Source organism: Anser cygnoides, chromosome 7 (genome assembly GCF_040182565.1).
Source record: "Anser cygnoides isolate HZ-2024a breed goose chromosome 7, Taihu_goose_T2T_genome, whole genome shotgun sequence".
Classification (NCBI taxonomy): domain Eukaryota; kingdom Metazoa; phylum Chordata; class Aves; order Anseriformes; family Anatidae; genus Anser; species Anser cygnoides.
Genome location: NC_089879.1, coordinates 8656256 through 8671150, shown reverse-complemented (window position 1 = coordinate 8671150; position 14895 = coordinate 8656256). Strand labels below are relative to the sequence as shown.

Genomic DNA, 14895 nt, shown 5'->3' with positions numbered 1-14895 from the left:
TCCCTTTTCCCTTTTCCCTTTTCCCTTTTCCCTTTTCCCTTTTCCCTTTTCCCCTTTTCCCTTTTTCCTTTTTTTTCTTTTTTCTTTTTCTAGTAAAACACTTACCTCAGAATAATATGTAGCACTGCTGGAGTTACATCTCTCTTAAATGTTCCCTGGAACAGCTGTGCTGTAAAAAGCATGTTTATACTAGGTCCATCCTCAGTGGGAGGACCAATTTGTGGGTAGGAGGGTTAAATACTTTAACCAAACAAGTAAATAAATACATTTTTTTTTATTGTTAGGGGTTACTGAGTCAGGTAGCCCAGTGCAGGCAAGGATAGCCTGCATAGCTCTGTATCCCTAGGTCCAGTTGGCAGCAAGGTTGATTTTTATATTCCCGAGAGGTATGCATAAAGACGTACACAATGCACGTATACATGGTTGGCCACACAGACAGACAGTGATGCAAGACTTGTGCAAACACAAACAGTGCAAATGACCTGATCCTGTTCCCCTCCCTGGCTGATCAGAATGGAGACTCGTTAGCAGAAAATACATACGTGTGCAATGGGGGTCCCTCCATTAGCTGGTGCTGCACATGCCGTCTGTGCACACACACCTTGATCTGACAAGACTCTGTGAAATCACCAGATATTTCAATTAACCTGTCCCTGAATTACCTCTTCATCTCTGAGAGCAGTCCCTTGAGGCGTCTGTTGGGAGGGAGGATGTCCATATCCACAGCTTTCTCTGTGGATAAATTATTGACAGTGTTGAGAAGTGAAATCCTGTTCCTGGCATTGCTCAGAGGCACTACGTTCATCTCGAAATAGATGAGGCTGGAAGAAGTGGAGAGGAAAATCACATCAGTCAAGGATAAATTTTTAATGTTATCTATTGTGTGTTACTTTGATAATAGCATGGGCTGAAAAGCCTGATATTCCTCAAAAGCGGTCTCTGTGCCATTCGTCAGCCTGAGCTGAGTTTTCAGTATAGTTTTATTATACAAAACAATCATTCCATTGCCTGAAATACACAGCTACACAGCAAGCGTGACGTATGGAGCATGAGACAAAGTACCTTGCACTCAGGCTTCAGTTTGTTCAGTCACTCTGCTGAATTTCAATAACCTATGAGACTTCACAGTGAAACTAACTGCTTTTGTGCACTGTGAGGTGTCCTCAAGCTAGCTGGTGTGCTAAAGTGCTGCTCTCAGTGCCCAGCCATGGAAGTACAGAAGGCTTAATCAGGCCGCAGGCTATCAGGGAAGGGATAAGCAATGTAAATTTGATTGCCTAGCTGCCATTTGTGAGGACACGTTTCAACACAAGGTGCAGGTGTAGATAGTTACCAAGCACCATTACTTTTTTGAAGTCTTGAATTTCAAAGTCCTGTGTGCAAAGGGTCAGTAACAATTAGCATTTCCCTTCTTTATCAACACGTGGCAATGCTGTTCATAGACTCAGCTTCACGTCTTTACCAACGTAAGTTTAAATGCCATTAAATTCAAGGAAAAGAAAAGACTGTCGTAGCAAACTTAAAAGGCTTTTTCAAAGAGACCAACCCTACACAGTGAAGAGTGTACAGCCCTGTGCTTCTGTTTGTCCAGGACCTGAGCTAACTTAGCAGTTTTTAGGCCCTAAGAGGAGACATGAGAGGAGTTCGGGGTTATTAATCTTAAATGCACTATCTGTAGCTTCTGGAGTGGAGATGCCCTGAGATCTCATTGCTGTTGTCATGTCAAGTGATAATCTTTTATTGCAGGATTGTGTATAAAAGAATGACGTGGGGACTTGATTCATCCAGAGAAGCATCGAATGTAGGATTAGGCGTCAGTAACAACAGCTCCTAATGTGCTCTGTGGGGTTGTGTCAGTTTTCACTGTAAGATTCCTGATTTTACCAACTCTGAACATTTTATGTCGTGATCACAAATGCAGTATTTGCCTCAACTTTTATAAGGCTCTTTGGAGAGCTGAGTGGTGAAGTGGTTGTGGTCCTCTCGTCCTCCGCACATTGCCTGTGGAGTAAAGGTTGTTTGTGCCTATGGTGTAATGGGCCCCAGAGGCTGGCCACCAAGCCCTCACAGTTGGCAAGGAAGGAGCAGTGCTGGTAGTTGACCGAGCACGAGGGAGGCCGCGTTTCGTTCTTGCAGCGTGTTATTTATTCCTGCATGCCAGACACACTCAACTGGCAATCCCAAATGCCTTCAGAAAAAAAAAAAAAAGGAACTTTGCATTTCAGAAATGAAATAAATGTATTTGCTAAAAGAAAGAGTAACCCGTCAAACTCTAGGGATGGGTCTGATGCGGGGAAAAAAAAAAAAAGATTTTTTAGAGGTTGTGGCAAATAGGAAGCAGCTAATCAGTATTTTTAAGGGAGCAGAGGGAGGAAAACAGCTTATGGAAAGGGATAGATGTCGTCAAAAGCGGATGTAAAAGAATGCGATTTTTTCCTAAAGGACAAAACTGTGATATCTGATATCTAAACAATTCAAACCCACGTTTCTTGTTTTGCTTTGCTATATGAGCTTTTGTTGTGTCAAGTAGATTGTCTGGTCATAAAGACATCACTGAGATTGCTGGTGATGTTCTCATCTATCAGTATGACATGGGGCTCCTTCCACAAATAGTGTATGGAGGAGTCCTTGTTAAAAGTAAAAGCACAGCATAAAAAGTGTAGCATTGGTCTACTGGCAGTTTATTCCCAAAATTCACTTTAATCTCTGAGGAAATAAGTTCATTTATTCCTAACCTTTTTTTTTTTTTTTTTCTTTCCGCCATAGCTTGCACCTTCCCTTCCATTACAAGAAGATTTTGTTTACCACTGGAAGGCAATCACCCATTACTACATAGAGACGTCAGGTAAAAGAAAGAAATGCTCTGTTTTGGTCTCTTGGTTGTGAAATCTAGAATTCCCGGTTTCAGTTTTGTTAAAAAGTGAAGATGAAGAAATACTAAAATGAGTCATGTTTTTTACCGAAGTACTAACATGAGTAATAATTAAAAAAAAAAGTGTACATTCATCCCCAAAATTGTGTCATGAACAAAAATAGAAGGAAGGTCTTGTTTCCTGACTGCCATGTGGAGAAGTGCCCCTTTTCCTGTCTGGTCCAATTTCTGTCTTGATGTATTCTGTTTGATGTAAACAGACAGCTACAGAAATGTGGTACCTGCTGTTAACTTTTTTATTGTTTTGCATGAAGGATTCTCTTTTTCCTTCCAAGATTTTAACAAAATCTTTCACCAAAGTAAAATAGGTATAAAACAATAGAAATATATTTTGTCAGAATAGATACCTATAGAAAATAGGTGGAAAATAGTAAAAAAAAATAGGTATTCTGATGAACTTTTGGCTATAGTTGTTCTTAACCTTTTTCCTGGTTTCCTACGGCAGTTATGCAGCACATATCTTTTCAATTTTTGGTTCTAGTTTAATAGTTTTAAAAGTGATCATTACCATGCTTTCCATAAGCTTATTAGTTCTGCATTTTTGTTAGAGTAGCTATTAAATCTGTCTTTCTGTCTGGGACTGATGATCTTGTTTATATCAATATTTACTCTAAAAGCTGAAACTTGACCCCTCGTTCTACTCATCTTCGGGAACACTATGTGATGTTTCCTAAGGTGGAAATGACAGGGTGGTAGTGGAAAACTGATACCTGTGATTATGTGGTACAGAATAAAATCTGACCTAGACTTTCCCCCAGACTTTCAAAAGTTGTATAAAAAAAATAAGTTTTCACTCAGTGGATAGATTTCTGTCCTCTTCAGTTTAAGCAGAATTATGCCTAAGAAATTCCAGAAAAATGCTCCAGGATAATTAGAGGTTGTGGTAGAGACTAAAATCACTCTGATATGACAGTTTTCCTTGTTGCCATTTGCATGCAAGTGACAGCTATTTTTAGAGTATTACGTAAAAAGTAGTAGCCATTTCCCTAGAGGGATATTTGTTCGAGAATTTAGCTGAAGAGATTTTTTTTTTTTAAAAGCAAAATCTTTACATGTGCAGACACGCTCTACAACATGTTAATGCCAGCTCCCACTGACAGTGACATAAATCCAAAAGTTTCATGACTTCAGTCATAGATCGATGTTTAACCCTTTCATTCAAAAAAAATTGGAAGAATGCTATCTTAATGCAGAATGCATAAAAGCCAAATCTAAAATCTCATAAACAGCATAGAGTCTGAGTTTGCTTTGTTGTTGTCATTGTTAGAAAAGCCATTTTACTTATCTAGTTTGATAAAGGAACTGATCAGCTGTGAATTGATTTGATCTTGGAGGCTGGTTATAGATTCCAGAATACGAGGCAAAGAGGAACTTACTGAGACAGGCTGGATGCTAACTGAAAGCTTGATGCTTGAACGTTTCTGTCGTTAAATTTGGTTTCTGGCTGCAAGAGTTTTCCTTTCTGACTTGCTTTTCAGGACTGCAATTTTGGCTAGTTAGGGAAAGTGTCTTAAAACTGAACATCCAAAACCTCTACTGTCTTTTCAAAATTTGGGCCACTATGCATTCGCATATATTTTAAAGATACATATTTCTATCTTTCAGATTATATATGTATATATATGCATATATCAACTGTCTGATAGCTTCCCAATAGCTATTTTGTGACTTCTGTGTGTAATATTCTTTAAATGAGTGGTCTTGTGTTTAAATTTTAAATTTAGAACTGGGCTTAACTAAGGACAATATTTTAGTCATTCTTAATCGCATATCTCTTCTATTTAGATGACAAAGCTCCTGTGACCGATACCAACATTCCTTCTCATCTGGAGCAGATGTTGGATATTCTAGTGCAAGAAGAAAATGAGAGGGAATCAGGTGAAACGGGGCCGTGTATGGAGTATTTGCTACATCACAAGATTCTGGAGACACTCTACACACTAGGAAAAGCTGATGTACGTACTCTGCAGAGCAGATTATCTTTTGGATGGACTCCTAATTGTAATAGGGAAGTAGATGTTAGTGTGGGACACCGAGGGACAAAGCAATAGCTGTTTGCTTATCTTACCAACATATCATAAATAATAATCTTAAATAATTGTGATCAAAGAGAGACAACCAGTGAGATGCTGAGTGAGGCAGAACACTGAGATTTGTTACTTAGCGCTCTGGCACTGACTGTGAGGCTGGAAGTAGGAAGAACTTCTGTTCAGTCTAAAAGTTTTATGGCATCCACAAGACAGTATTATCCCTCTTGCTGCTTAGTAAGTGTTGGGAGATTCTTGGGTGAAAAGTGCTGTATTGAATACAAATTTTGTTCTGTTTTTCTGAATGTGAGGAGTTACTGCTCATAAAGACTCCATGCTAGAAAGCATTGACTTAAGCTGATTCCCAGACAGCTTTTACATCTGAGACTTTAATATGAATCCAGCCCATGGCAGTGTTGTCTGGTTCTTCTCACATCTGCTTTGTGGCATGTGAAATTAACTTCATGGTCTTTGTGCATTCTCATTGATACCTTTCTTGGCAGACTTATCAACTGAAATATTTGGGATTGGATGGATCATGATGTGAGTTAACTTGGAAGCCCTAATTCTAGAGCTTTTTGTATCGTGGTGCAGGTGCAGTTAGAAAAGTATGGTGTGCCCTGTTCTAAGGATAAATGCGGCTCTCCATGGTTTCATTCTCAGTGAACCTTTTACATGTTGTCATGAGTTTTTAATGTGCTTGATTTGACACGTAGACAATGTAGGGTACTAGTTGTCTGAGCCTAGGATGTTACTTGCTCTGAAAGGACCAGAGCTCTGCAGTTACTGTTACTGTACCAGCTATAATCAGTCAAGGATACCTAATACAGATGTGTTGAAAATACTTACTTGTTCAGAAATACGTCTCATTTTTGTTCTTGTCAAGAAACCAAGATGAAATGGAGACATATGTGAAGCAAGTAATTAGTAGCATGTTTCTAAGAGTTGAGAGAAGTCATTTTGCACTCAGGCAAATATGCCTGTACAAGCAATTCTTGTACAGCCTGTCTTTATACTTTGCCACTTGTGCGTTGATACATCTGAAGCAAACACACAGTTTAGCGCTTGCAAGATGTTTCAAAGATCTGTTGCAAAAAAAAAAAAGTAATATCCCTTTGCAGCAGTCACTTACACTTATTACGTTATTGTTGTTGTACCCTGATGGTTCAAATTTTGTCATTCTTTGTAGCAGTTCACTTGACAGTGGAGTGATAATTAGGGATTAATAATCTGAGGGTAATTACCTTGGCAGGAGAGGCAAGTTAGGCAGTTGTGATTCCTGGCTGTTGCCACCCATGCTCCATTCACATATTTCTGTTAGTATAACCGTTAAAGGTGTGCAGTGAAATGGATCTGGGAAATAATATGGGTTAAAATTGACCTGTGAGTAACAGCTTTTTTTATATTTTAACGTGTTAGGACACATCAGGGTTAGGGGGATTTAGCCAGAAGCAGAGGTACGTACAGGACCACATGCCATTAGATCTCATGGAGATGGGAAAGTATTTTCATGTGATGTATGCATGAGAGACAGTAGAACACGGGCCTGGATGTTCCATAGGCATTTGCAATTTGTATTCTGCTGAATCTCAGGGAAAACAACAGCTTTCTCTTGTCCTGGAACGTCTGTGCTTTTGTAAACACTTTATCTGCCTAAGGCTAATGGCACATTAATTTAAAAAACAAAAAGACTTTTGTAGATATTTCTGATGATAGTTTTCTGTAGATATTTCTATGATTATCTTATATTTGAACGTACAGAATTCACACTGATTTGCTGCATTTTGTGGTATGGTATCCTACAAGGCAGCTGACGTGTAGCCAATTCTTTCAGAGTTAATTTCCCTCTATATTAGGGAATATTTACTGGAAAGATGGTGGAAATCTGTATAAAGCAGTTAATTGAAAGTATGGATAATTTGAAAAAGAAAATGGATAATGAAATGCAACATTTTTGTTGATCTCTGTTAATAAAAGTAATGTGTTAACAGATGATGCAATTTTAAAAATAGTTTTGGATAAATTATTTCTGTTTAATCTTAGCCATTTTGAATGACAAGTTTGTTTCTATGTTTCTCTCCACATTTGTTACATTTTCATTAGTGTTCATCTGTTTTTGTTTCAGTGTCCTCCAGGAATGAAACAGCAAGTTTTGGCTTTTTATACAAAACTGCTTGGAAGAATACAACAACCTCTTCTTCCCCACATAAATGTGCATAGGCCAGTGCAGGTACTGTTCAATTTTTTAAGCGAGCTATGTTTTTGTATGACAAGTTTTTCTTACTCTGCTGCAGCTAACGGTATCTTTAATTTTTCTATTTTTGAGTCAGTTTAAGAAAAGGATTGGTTTTAGTGTATTGCCAATTAGATCCTTGAGCTGTCACCTTTCAGTCCACCTTTTGTAGATAAAGCTATAACTTTCTTCCTGCCTTAATTGTGCATTTTGCTGTATGTGACAGAAATTAATCAGGCTGTGTGGTGAAGTTCTGGCAACACCAACAGAAAATGAAGAAATTCAGTTTCTCTGTATAGTATGTGCAAAGCTGAAACAGGATCCATACCTGGTCAACTTTTTCCTTGAGGTGAGTAAATCAAATCTGTGTTTTTTTTCCATTTGTATTTTTAAAGCACCATGTCACAGACAAAATCTAATAGAGAACTGGAGATAGGACATTGTGCTTCATAGCTTAGTTTTCATTCACTATGTGATTTTTTTCCTGCAATATTAATAGTCTTTTACTTCTAGAGACTTGATACATCTGATAAATTTTACTTACTTTTCATTCAGGGCCCACAAATACACCTTCTTGAGGTACTTACCCTTTGAACCTTTAGAGGGCACTCTCCAAGTTGGAAAATCATTTTTTTTCAGCCCAGGGAAATAGTAGGGATTGTAAAGTAGAACATTGTGTGAGTGAGGCGTTGGGCTTCCTTGTTATTTTGCCTTCAGCCCGATGAAGACTAAGGGACAGATTGCATGGGGCAATGAAACCTTGCAAAATGCTAAGTGTTCTGTGGGCTCGGGCCCTTATTTGGTAGTGGCGCATATGGTCTAGCTGCAGTGCCAACTCACAATCTACAATATGGCATTATTTTCTAACTGTAAGAAAGCCAAATATCTTTACTCCCTTCTTGGAACTTACATGTGGCATTGATGAAACCAGAGTGGGAGTACAAAGAATTTCTAGGCTGACTTTCTCTTCCCATTTAGAAGGAACATATAAAAGTTTAATTTATAAAAGTCCATTTAGAAATTCTTCCTGTACCCACTTCAGTGTTTCCTATCGTGGCACAATATCTATTAAGTGTGTGACACATAGCTGAAAATATGTAGATACACTGTACTTCAGGAATATTTTACAATGTTTCCCCAAACCTTGTAAATCTGTAACAGTAGAGACTGATAAACAGCAAAGATATGTTCTTTTCCACTGAGTATATGAATACCTCACTTAGAAGTCAGTCAGTAAAGAATCCATCCTGAGTTTATTTTTACCTTAATTAAACACTGCCCTGATTGCCGTTGTATCCACTGTGGTTGTACAAGTAATACAAGCGACATAAGGATCGAGGAGTTTGTGTTTAAATATTAGAGGTATTCAGAAGCAGGCTACTAGATATATTATGTGCAGAATGTAGTAGAAGTCCAAGCCAGGATAATTTTTAATGTAGTTTGTGTACATTGCATAGATGAAAAGAATAAATAAGACCCTCTGAATAACTCCTGTACTCAAATAATAAAGTCAACCTTGAGAATCCCTGTCACAAGAAGTACAAGTATTTTGTAAGACATTAGTTAGTGTTCTTTTTCAATACAGCAAGTTTACAATATTAGAAATCAATCATGGAAAATGAGATGATTCCAAATTTCAAATAGATCTCCAGTTTCACAAAATGCTGGCTATAAAGTTCAGGCAAGCTGAAGGGCATTCCTTGTCAATCCTGTTTCCTTCACAATGGTGTTCTAAACGTTGTAGCCTAAGGCAGATATCTTTACAACTTCTGATAGTTCCTGCCAGGTAAACTGATATTTGGGGTGCAGAATAGTGCTCTGTTAGAACAGAACATTCTGGTTGTTCACATCCATGCCTCTTAGAGGTGCTATTGTGACTTGATACTGTTTCTGACCTTCAAATTCATGAAAGGGGAAAGTTACAGTATTTTGTATGGCATTTAACTCTTAAATCTCTAACACTTTTAAACTGAAATGCAGATACATCTCTCCAAAGCAGTCTGCTTGTCTGTCAGTATGTTTTGCATCCTTCTTTGAATTTTCCTGATGAGCTTCCACAGTATTTCATGAACTTAAAAGAATGAGTATCTACAAACACAGGAATTCCTTTTTATGATTCCATATCAAATATTTTGGTATTAGAAAGCCGTTTATATTTTAATATAATCTTTCACCTATATTACTTAACTGATAAGACTATCTGGCATCATAACTATCTCTTGGGAAAGTTACTTCTGTTGGGAAATCAGAACTGCGTTCTTCTTATAAAGCCTTTAAAATCCATATGCTAATTTTATTTTGGCTTTACTGTATTCCATTCTTTAAACTGAGTTTTCCTCGTTCTTGTGTAGAGAGAAAGAACATGTATAGGAATGTTTATCACCTCTGTCTTAATCATTATTTTATGCTATTTCCTTACTCGTTTCCACCTTAGTTGGCCTATCTCATCTCATGAGAGGTGTTAACTTGCAACTGACTGTTCCATGCAAAGGATACTTGCATCTCTGTGTTCAAATTTCTGCTCTTGAGACTTTAAACAAGTTCTAATATAGTATCTATTAAAAAGTTGTACATTCATTTTATAAAATGAAAAATAGTTTCACTGTGGACTTCTTTCATTCATACAAATTGTCAGGTTTATATTTTTCAACATAGGCATTTGTATTAGCTATGATATTACTTGATTTTTCACAGAATTCTTTTTAAATCTCTCTGAACTAGAAAAACAACATGGTATTTACTACCCACCACAGATTTTGAAACTCCAATAATTGCATCTTACGCAAATACAAAACTGTATTTTTATATTGTCTGCTCTTTGCTGATACTGAGTTCACTTTGAGGAGTTCTTTATCTAGAAAACACTGAATGTATGTTTTATGTAACCTTTCCTATTAGGTCATTCAGGATCCTGTTTTGCACCTTTACAGGAGGCAGGTGAGCAGCTAAGCTGCACAATTGCATGATTAGACAACAGGAAGCTTAAATACATCCATAAGCTCTGCTTGTGTGTTGTTGGATGTACAGACCGCTTTGTGTTACCTGCCTATGTTAAAATAACGAGCTATGAACAAATTTCCAGGGGCATTTATACTTCTGTGTATGTTAGGTCTTATCAATAAGTCTCATCTTAGCTAAAGAGTAAACTACAGCCTTTCAAGTGATAAAAGAGTCTAGGCATGAGATAATAGGTAAGAAAAAGTAAATATTCTACAAAACATTATCAAATCTTTGGAAAAAAAAAGAAGCTTTTCTCTTTAACAGCCCTGCTTGAGGCTACTTGAGTAGTGCCAGCAGCAGTGTGTAACCCAGGGTTGAAAATGCAGTTCCGGGCTCCTGTTCTGCTTTCTGTGCAAGGGTCATAGTTCCGATCCAGTTATTCCCATGTATTGATAACTTATAAGGATGTCAGGAGGAGTTTAGAAGATCTAGAGTTATTTTTCTACTGTAGTCAAAAATCCTACTTCCGTTATGGCATGCAGTATGCTGCTTTTACCGCTGGGTTGCCTCTCCAGGGACTTAGTTATATGAGTGTATGGTATCACTCAGAACAAATTCACCACATAGAATGCACACCAAGCAAGCAAACATTCACGACAGTTCTGTTGTTTGCTGCCTGTCCCTGCTGGTTTGTATGCACTAAACACCATTAATGTCATTAATATGGTTAATCTTTTAAATTGTTAATGCTTAAGATACATTTGTAATAATTTTGCCATTATTATAGTGGAGAGAAACCGTTTAGATTAATAATCTTGCTACTGACTTGAAAGACTGTCCTGTGCTGAAGTCTAATTTATGGTTCTACTAAAATATTATTCACCTGTGCTTATGCCAGAAGAACACACAGTTTTTGCCACTGTCTGAGTTTCTTCCCGGTCCCTCCGAGCACAGATTTAAATGCCTCTTTAAGTGCTGGAGATGAATTTATAGAAAGAGATGGGTTGCTTTCTTTCATAAGTAGAAATGCTTTGTAGCATCTGAGAAGGTACTCTATGATCTGTTATAGTACCAGTGCTAACTTATAGTATCTTCTGTCCATTGAATCTATTGAACTTTTTCTTCAACTCAAGGGTATTCTACTATCATAAAAGTTGTGTGTATTTTTTTTTAACCTATCTCACTGAAGATAAACTCTCAAGAAGTTTAGAGTGAGTTCCATTGTACGACTCTAACTGGAAATAGTATTTCAGACATTAAATGAATTTGAGGTCTTGACCTAGAAAGGGACATTTTATAGTGTGTGCTAAGGTCAAAAGGTGCCCTCGTAAGATAAATGAAAAACTTCAAATAGCGGGCAAATCAAATGAATGTGTGCCTTCATTGGTGGAGAGAAAAAGATTCTATCTCCTAAAAGGCAGGAATCCTTGAAACCATATAGGTTTCAACCTTGAAACCATATAGGATTCAACCTTATGGGCCTTAAAACAAGTTTAAGCAAATTAAAAAATGTGCTGGATTTAAAAACTCACGTATTCTTGCAACCCATTACGTTCTACATGGTTACTGTGTCTAGCCTTGTAGAGAACTACTTCAAATGCTGATGTAAAATTTCCTTTTAGTAGATTTGTGCTTTAGAATGAACAGCAATTTCAGCTTTATAATTGCAACAAAATGCTTTGCAGAATAAGTTAAAAGCAATGGCTTCCAAAGAGTCAACAAACGTAATCACAGAAGACATGCTAAAAGGCCAAGAGTCTTTGGCAGCAGACACAGGACAGCCCATTCAGCCTGAAGAAATACCTGGTGCTGCTGGAGCAGAGCAAATGGAGAAGGAAGATGACCTCCCTCAACAGGCAGATGATTTGTCTTTCAGTCTGGATGAACTCAATGTCGCATCATCACCCGAGTCCTCCACTGTTTGTCCAAATCAAGACTATAATTTAGTGAATTCTCTGCTAAATCTCACTAAAAGTCCGGTGAGTGTAGTTTTTTTTTTTTTGATTGATTGTTTGCTTTTTTGCTTTGTTATGTTTTGTTCGATGCGATAAAATGAAGGAATAGTTTGGATGCAGTGTGGGTTAGGCAGAGAGAGTGAACATACATGTCTTTACAGCCTGTACTTTAGATATAAAAAGTAAACCAAAGATTTTTGTGGGTGGTTTTTGTCAAAGGGTTTTGTCAAATTCACTTTGCAAATTTAGATTCATTCTAAAATAAAAATATTTTAGAAAATGATTATTAAGTTTGTTGATGGTAATGTCAGTTTTGAGCAGCATCCTGTACAAATTGCTCAAAAAACTGCTACATAGGATAATCATCAAGTTAAATATATCATGAGGATTTTTTTTTTTAAAAACAAACAAACAACAAACTACTTTTGATTATTTTGAGTTACCATACCCACTCTTCTTGCAAAGGCACTATGTTTAGAGGGTTGATTTCTTTTTAAAAAAGCTGCTGTAGCCAGTTCCATCCTGGAATTCATCCTTAGAAGGATTCTTTCTGAAAACTTAGAGGGGGGTCTGTAACTGGTACAGTAGGGTTGAGAGCAGAAAAATATATTATGGAAGCATAGAAGGGTTTGAGTTGGAAAGGACCTTTAAAGACCATCCAGTTCCAGCCTCCTGCCGTGGGCAGGGACACCTCCCACCAGACCACATTGCTCAAGATCCCAAGGTCCCATATCTGTCTGTGTAGCTCATTATTGTTAAATCATAGTTCGTATTGTCTAATGTCTTGGTCTTACTCTGACCTACAGCACTAGCTCTGTCAACCTGAAGGTTGCAGTTGTGTTCTTAGTATTTGACCTGGATTCAAGTGAGGTTATTTTGTACCATCCAAATTCACTAGAAATAAATCTCAATGACTGAAAAAGAAACAAAAAGAAATGTATTCATTCACTGTGGGGAAGTGGATAGTTATTGTCTGGGAGATGTTTGCTTCTTAATTTCAAGTGAGCTTCGTTCACCCTCTGATTAATTCTTCCACGTCTTTCTGCCAGGACGGCCGGATAGCCGTGAAGGCCTGTGAAGGGCTCATGCTTTTGGTGAGTTTGCCAGAACCAGCAGCTGCCAAGTGCCTGACTCAAAGCACTTGTTTGTGTGAACTGTTGACAGACAGGCTGGCCACCCTCTACAAAGCCCTGCCTCAGTCACTGGATCCCTTAGACATTGAAACAGTGGAGGCAATTAACTGGGGGTAAGAATTTTATCTTTGTATTTAGTATCTGTGGTGACTTTACATCCCTTCCTGACACTCATTTTCTGTAGTTAGATGAGATGTACAGAAATATTTACATCCCCATGCTCGTCTCAAGGGCAGAGTTTAGATACCGTCTGCAGTATAGTGGTCAGACTTCAGACGTACAATGTACTTGTTATTTCTGCCATAGGGCCAGGTTTGACTGCTGGTCTGTTGCAGACATTCCTCAGGGGGTGGGGTTTTCCGCTGAATTACATTAGCAATTTATGGTGTTGTAGCTGTAGCGTCAGGTACAAATTATTTTCCTGTTCAGATGTCAAGGATTTAAGAAGCATACTCACAAACTTTTCACTGTACACAGTAAGCCCCATAAGGTGCTGCAGAGGGCAGGAAGAGTGTATTTGACAGCATGCTGTTGCAAAATTTTTGCAGTAAAAAAGAAGAAGGAAGGAGTTACTGTGTAACAGCAAGAAGCAAGAGATACGTGCCTGTTATCCTAACTGCTTGTTTGTCATATTCTCAATACATTTAAGTGCTCCTTCCCACTCTGCCCTTTTTTCTTATGAATTGATCTTGATCTGTTAGTACACACACAAAACAAAGCTATTTGCAAAAGAATATTTTAGCTTCTGGTGGATGGAGTTTGAAGTTAGAAGAAAAAAATGGCAGCAGAATAGTGGAATAAATAATTTTTGGACTGCTTTACCAAAGAACACAGTGTGCTTGTTATTCTGTAGAGCCATAGAGATGCATGTTTTTCTTCTGAAAGATACCATCTTGTTCAGGTATATACCGTGTAGTTTTGGTCGACTTGATTGAGGTTGCTTACAGAGCAGAGATCATTGCCTTCATTTTATGGTCTCTGACTACAGGAGTTGCAGATGCAGTTTCTGTGGCCTGTGTTTCCTGGCAGAACAGACTAGGTGATTGGTATTCCCTTCTGACTTAAGAAATACTTAACCTCAGTATTTCCCCTCAGAGTTCTTCTGCTGGACATACCATATATCCTTTAACATGCCATTGAAAACCTTTCTATGTAATGATAGCACTTCCAGATTGGTAGAGACAAGCAGAAGAACTGTTTTAATGTTGTTTTAATGTTCACTTTGTTGTTAGTAGATCATGAATTATGCTGTTAAGTTCAATAAGAATAGAGCCCAATGTTCTTCAAGTACTCGTAGACTAAATAAGTATTTTTCCCTGCATTCTCTAGTTTGGATTCCTATAGCCACAAAGAAGACGCATCTGCTTTTCCAGGGAAAAGAGCGTTGATTTCATTTCTTTCATGGTTTGACTACTGTGATCAACTCATCAAAGAAGCACAAAAGGTTTGAAATGTTTACAGATGATACAAATATATTCAGCAAATAAAGACTTCTAGTTGTTTCTTAGCTTTTGAGTTTGAGGCATACCATCCTGTATTTTCATTTCAGACTGCTGCTGTTGCTATGGCAAAAGCTGTGCGGGAACGATTTTTCGTTGATGTTATGGAACCCCAGCTGATGCAAACGTGAGTAGCATCCTACAAAACACAGCAGAGCAAAGTCTGAATCAAGCTG

The 14895-nt window shown here is 37.8% G+C and overlaps 1 protein-coding gene across 2 annotated transcripts in view; it reads left to right on the top strand.

Annotated features, from left to right (window-relative positions):
* Positions 1 to 14895, top strand: part of FHIP2A (FHF complex subunit HOOK interacting protein 2A) — a 36142-nt gene that overhangs the window by 4912 nt on the left and 16335 nt on the right. Inside the window, exons 2-10 of one of the 2 annotated variants that reach the window (XM_067000409.1) lie at positions 2767 to 2845; positions 4718 to 4887; positions 7085 to 7189; positions 7419 to 7541; positions 10091 to 10129; positions 11818 to 12111; positions 13137 to 13333; positions 14550 to 14664; positions 14770 to 14846. In XM_067000409.1, coding sequence (XP_066856510.1) covers positions 2767 to 2845; positions 4718 to 4887; positions 7085 to 7189; positions 7419 to 7541; positions 10091 to 10129; positions 11818 to 12111; positions 13137 to 13333; positions 14550 to 14664; positions 14770 to 14846 — 1199 coding nt within the window. The remainder of the gene's footprint in view (positions 1 to 2766; positions 2846 to 4717; positions 4888 to 7084; positions 7190 to 7418; positions 7542 to 10090; positions 10130 to 11817; positions 12112 to 13136; positions 13334 to 14549; positions 14665 to 14769; positions 14847 to 14895) is intronic. The other variant, XM_048060497.2, reaches the window with a different exon arrangement.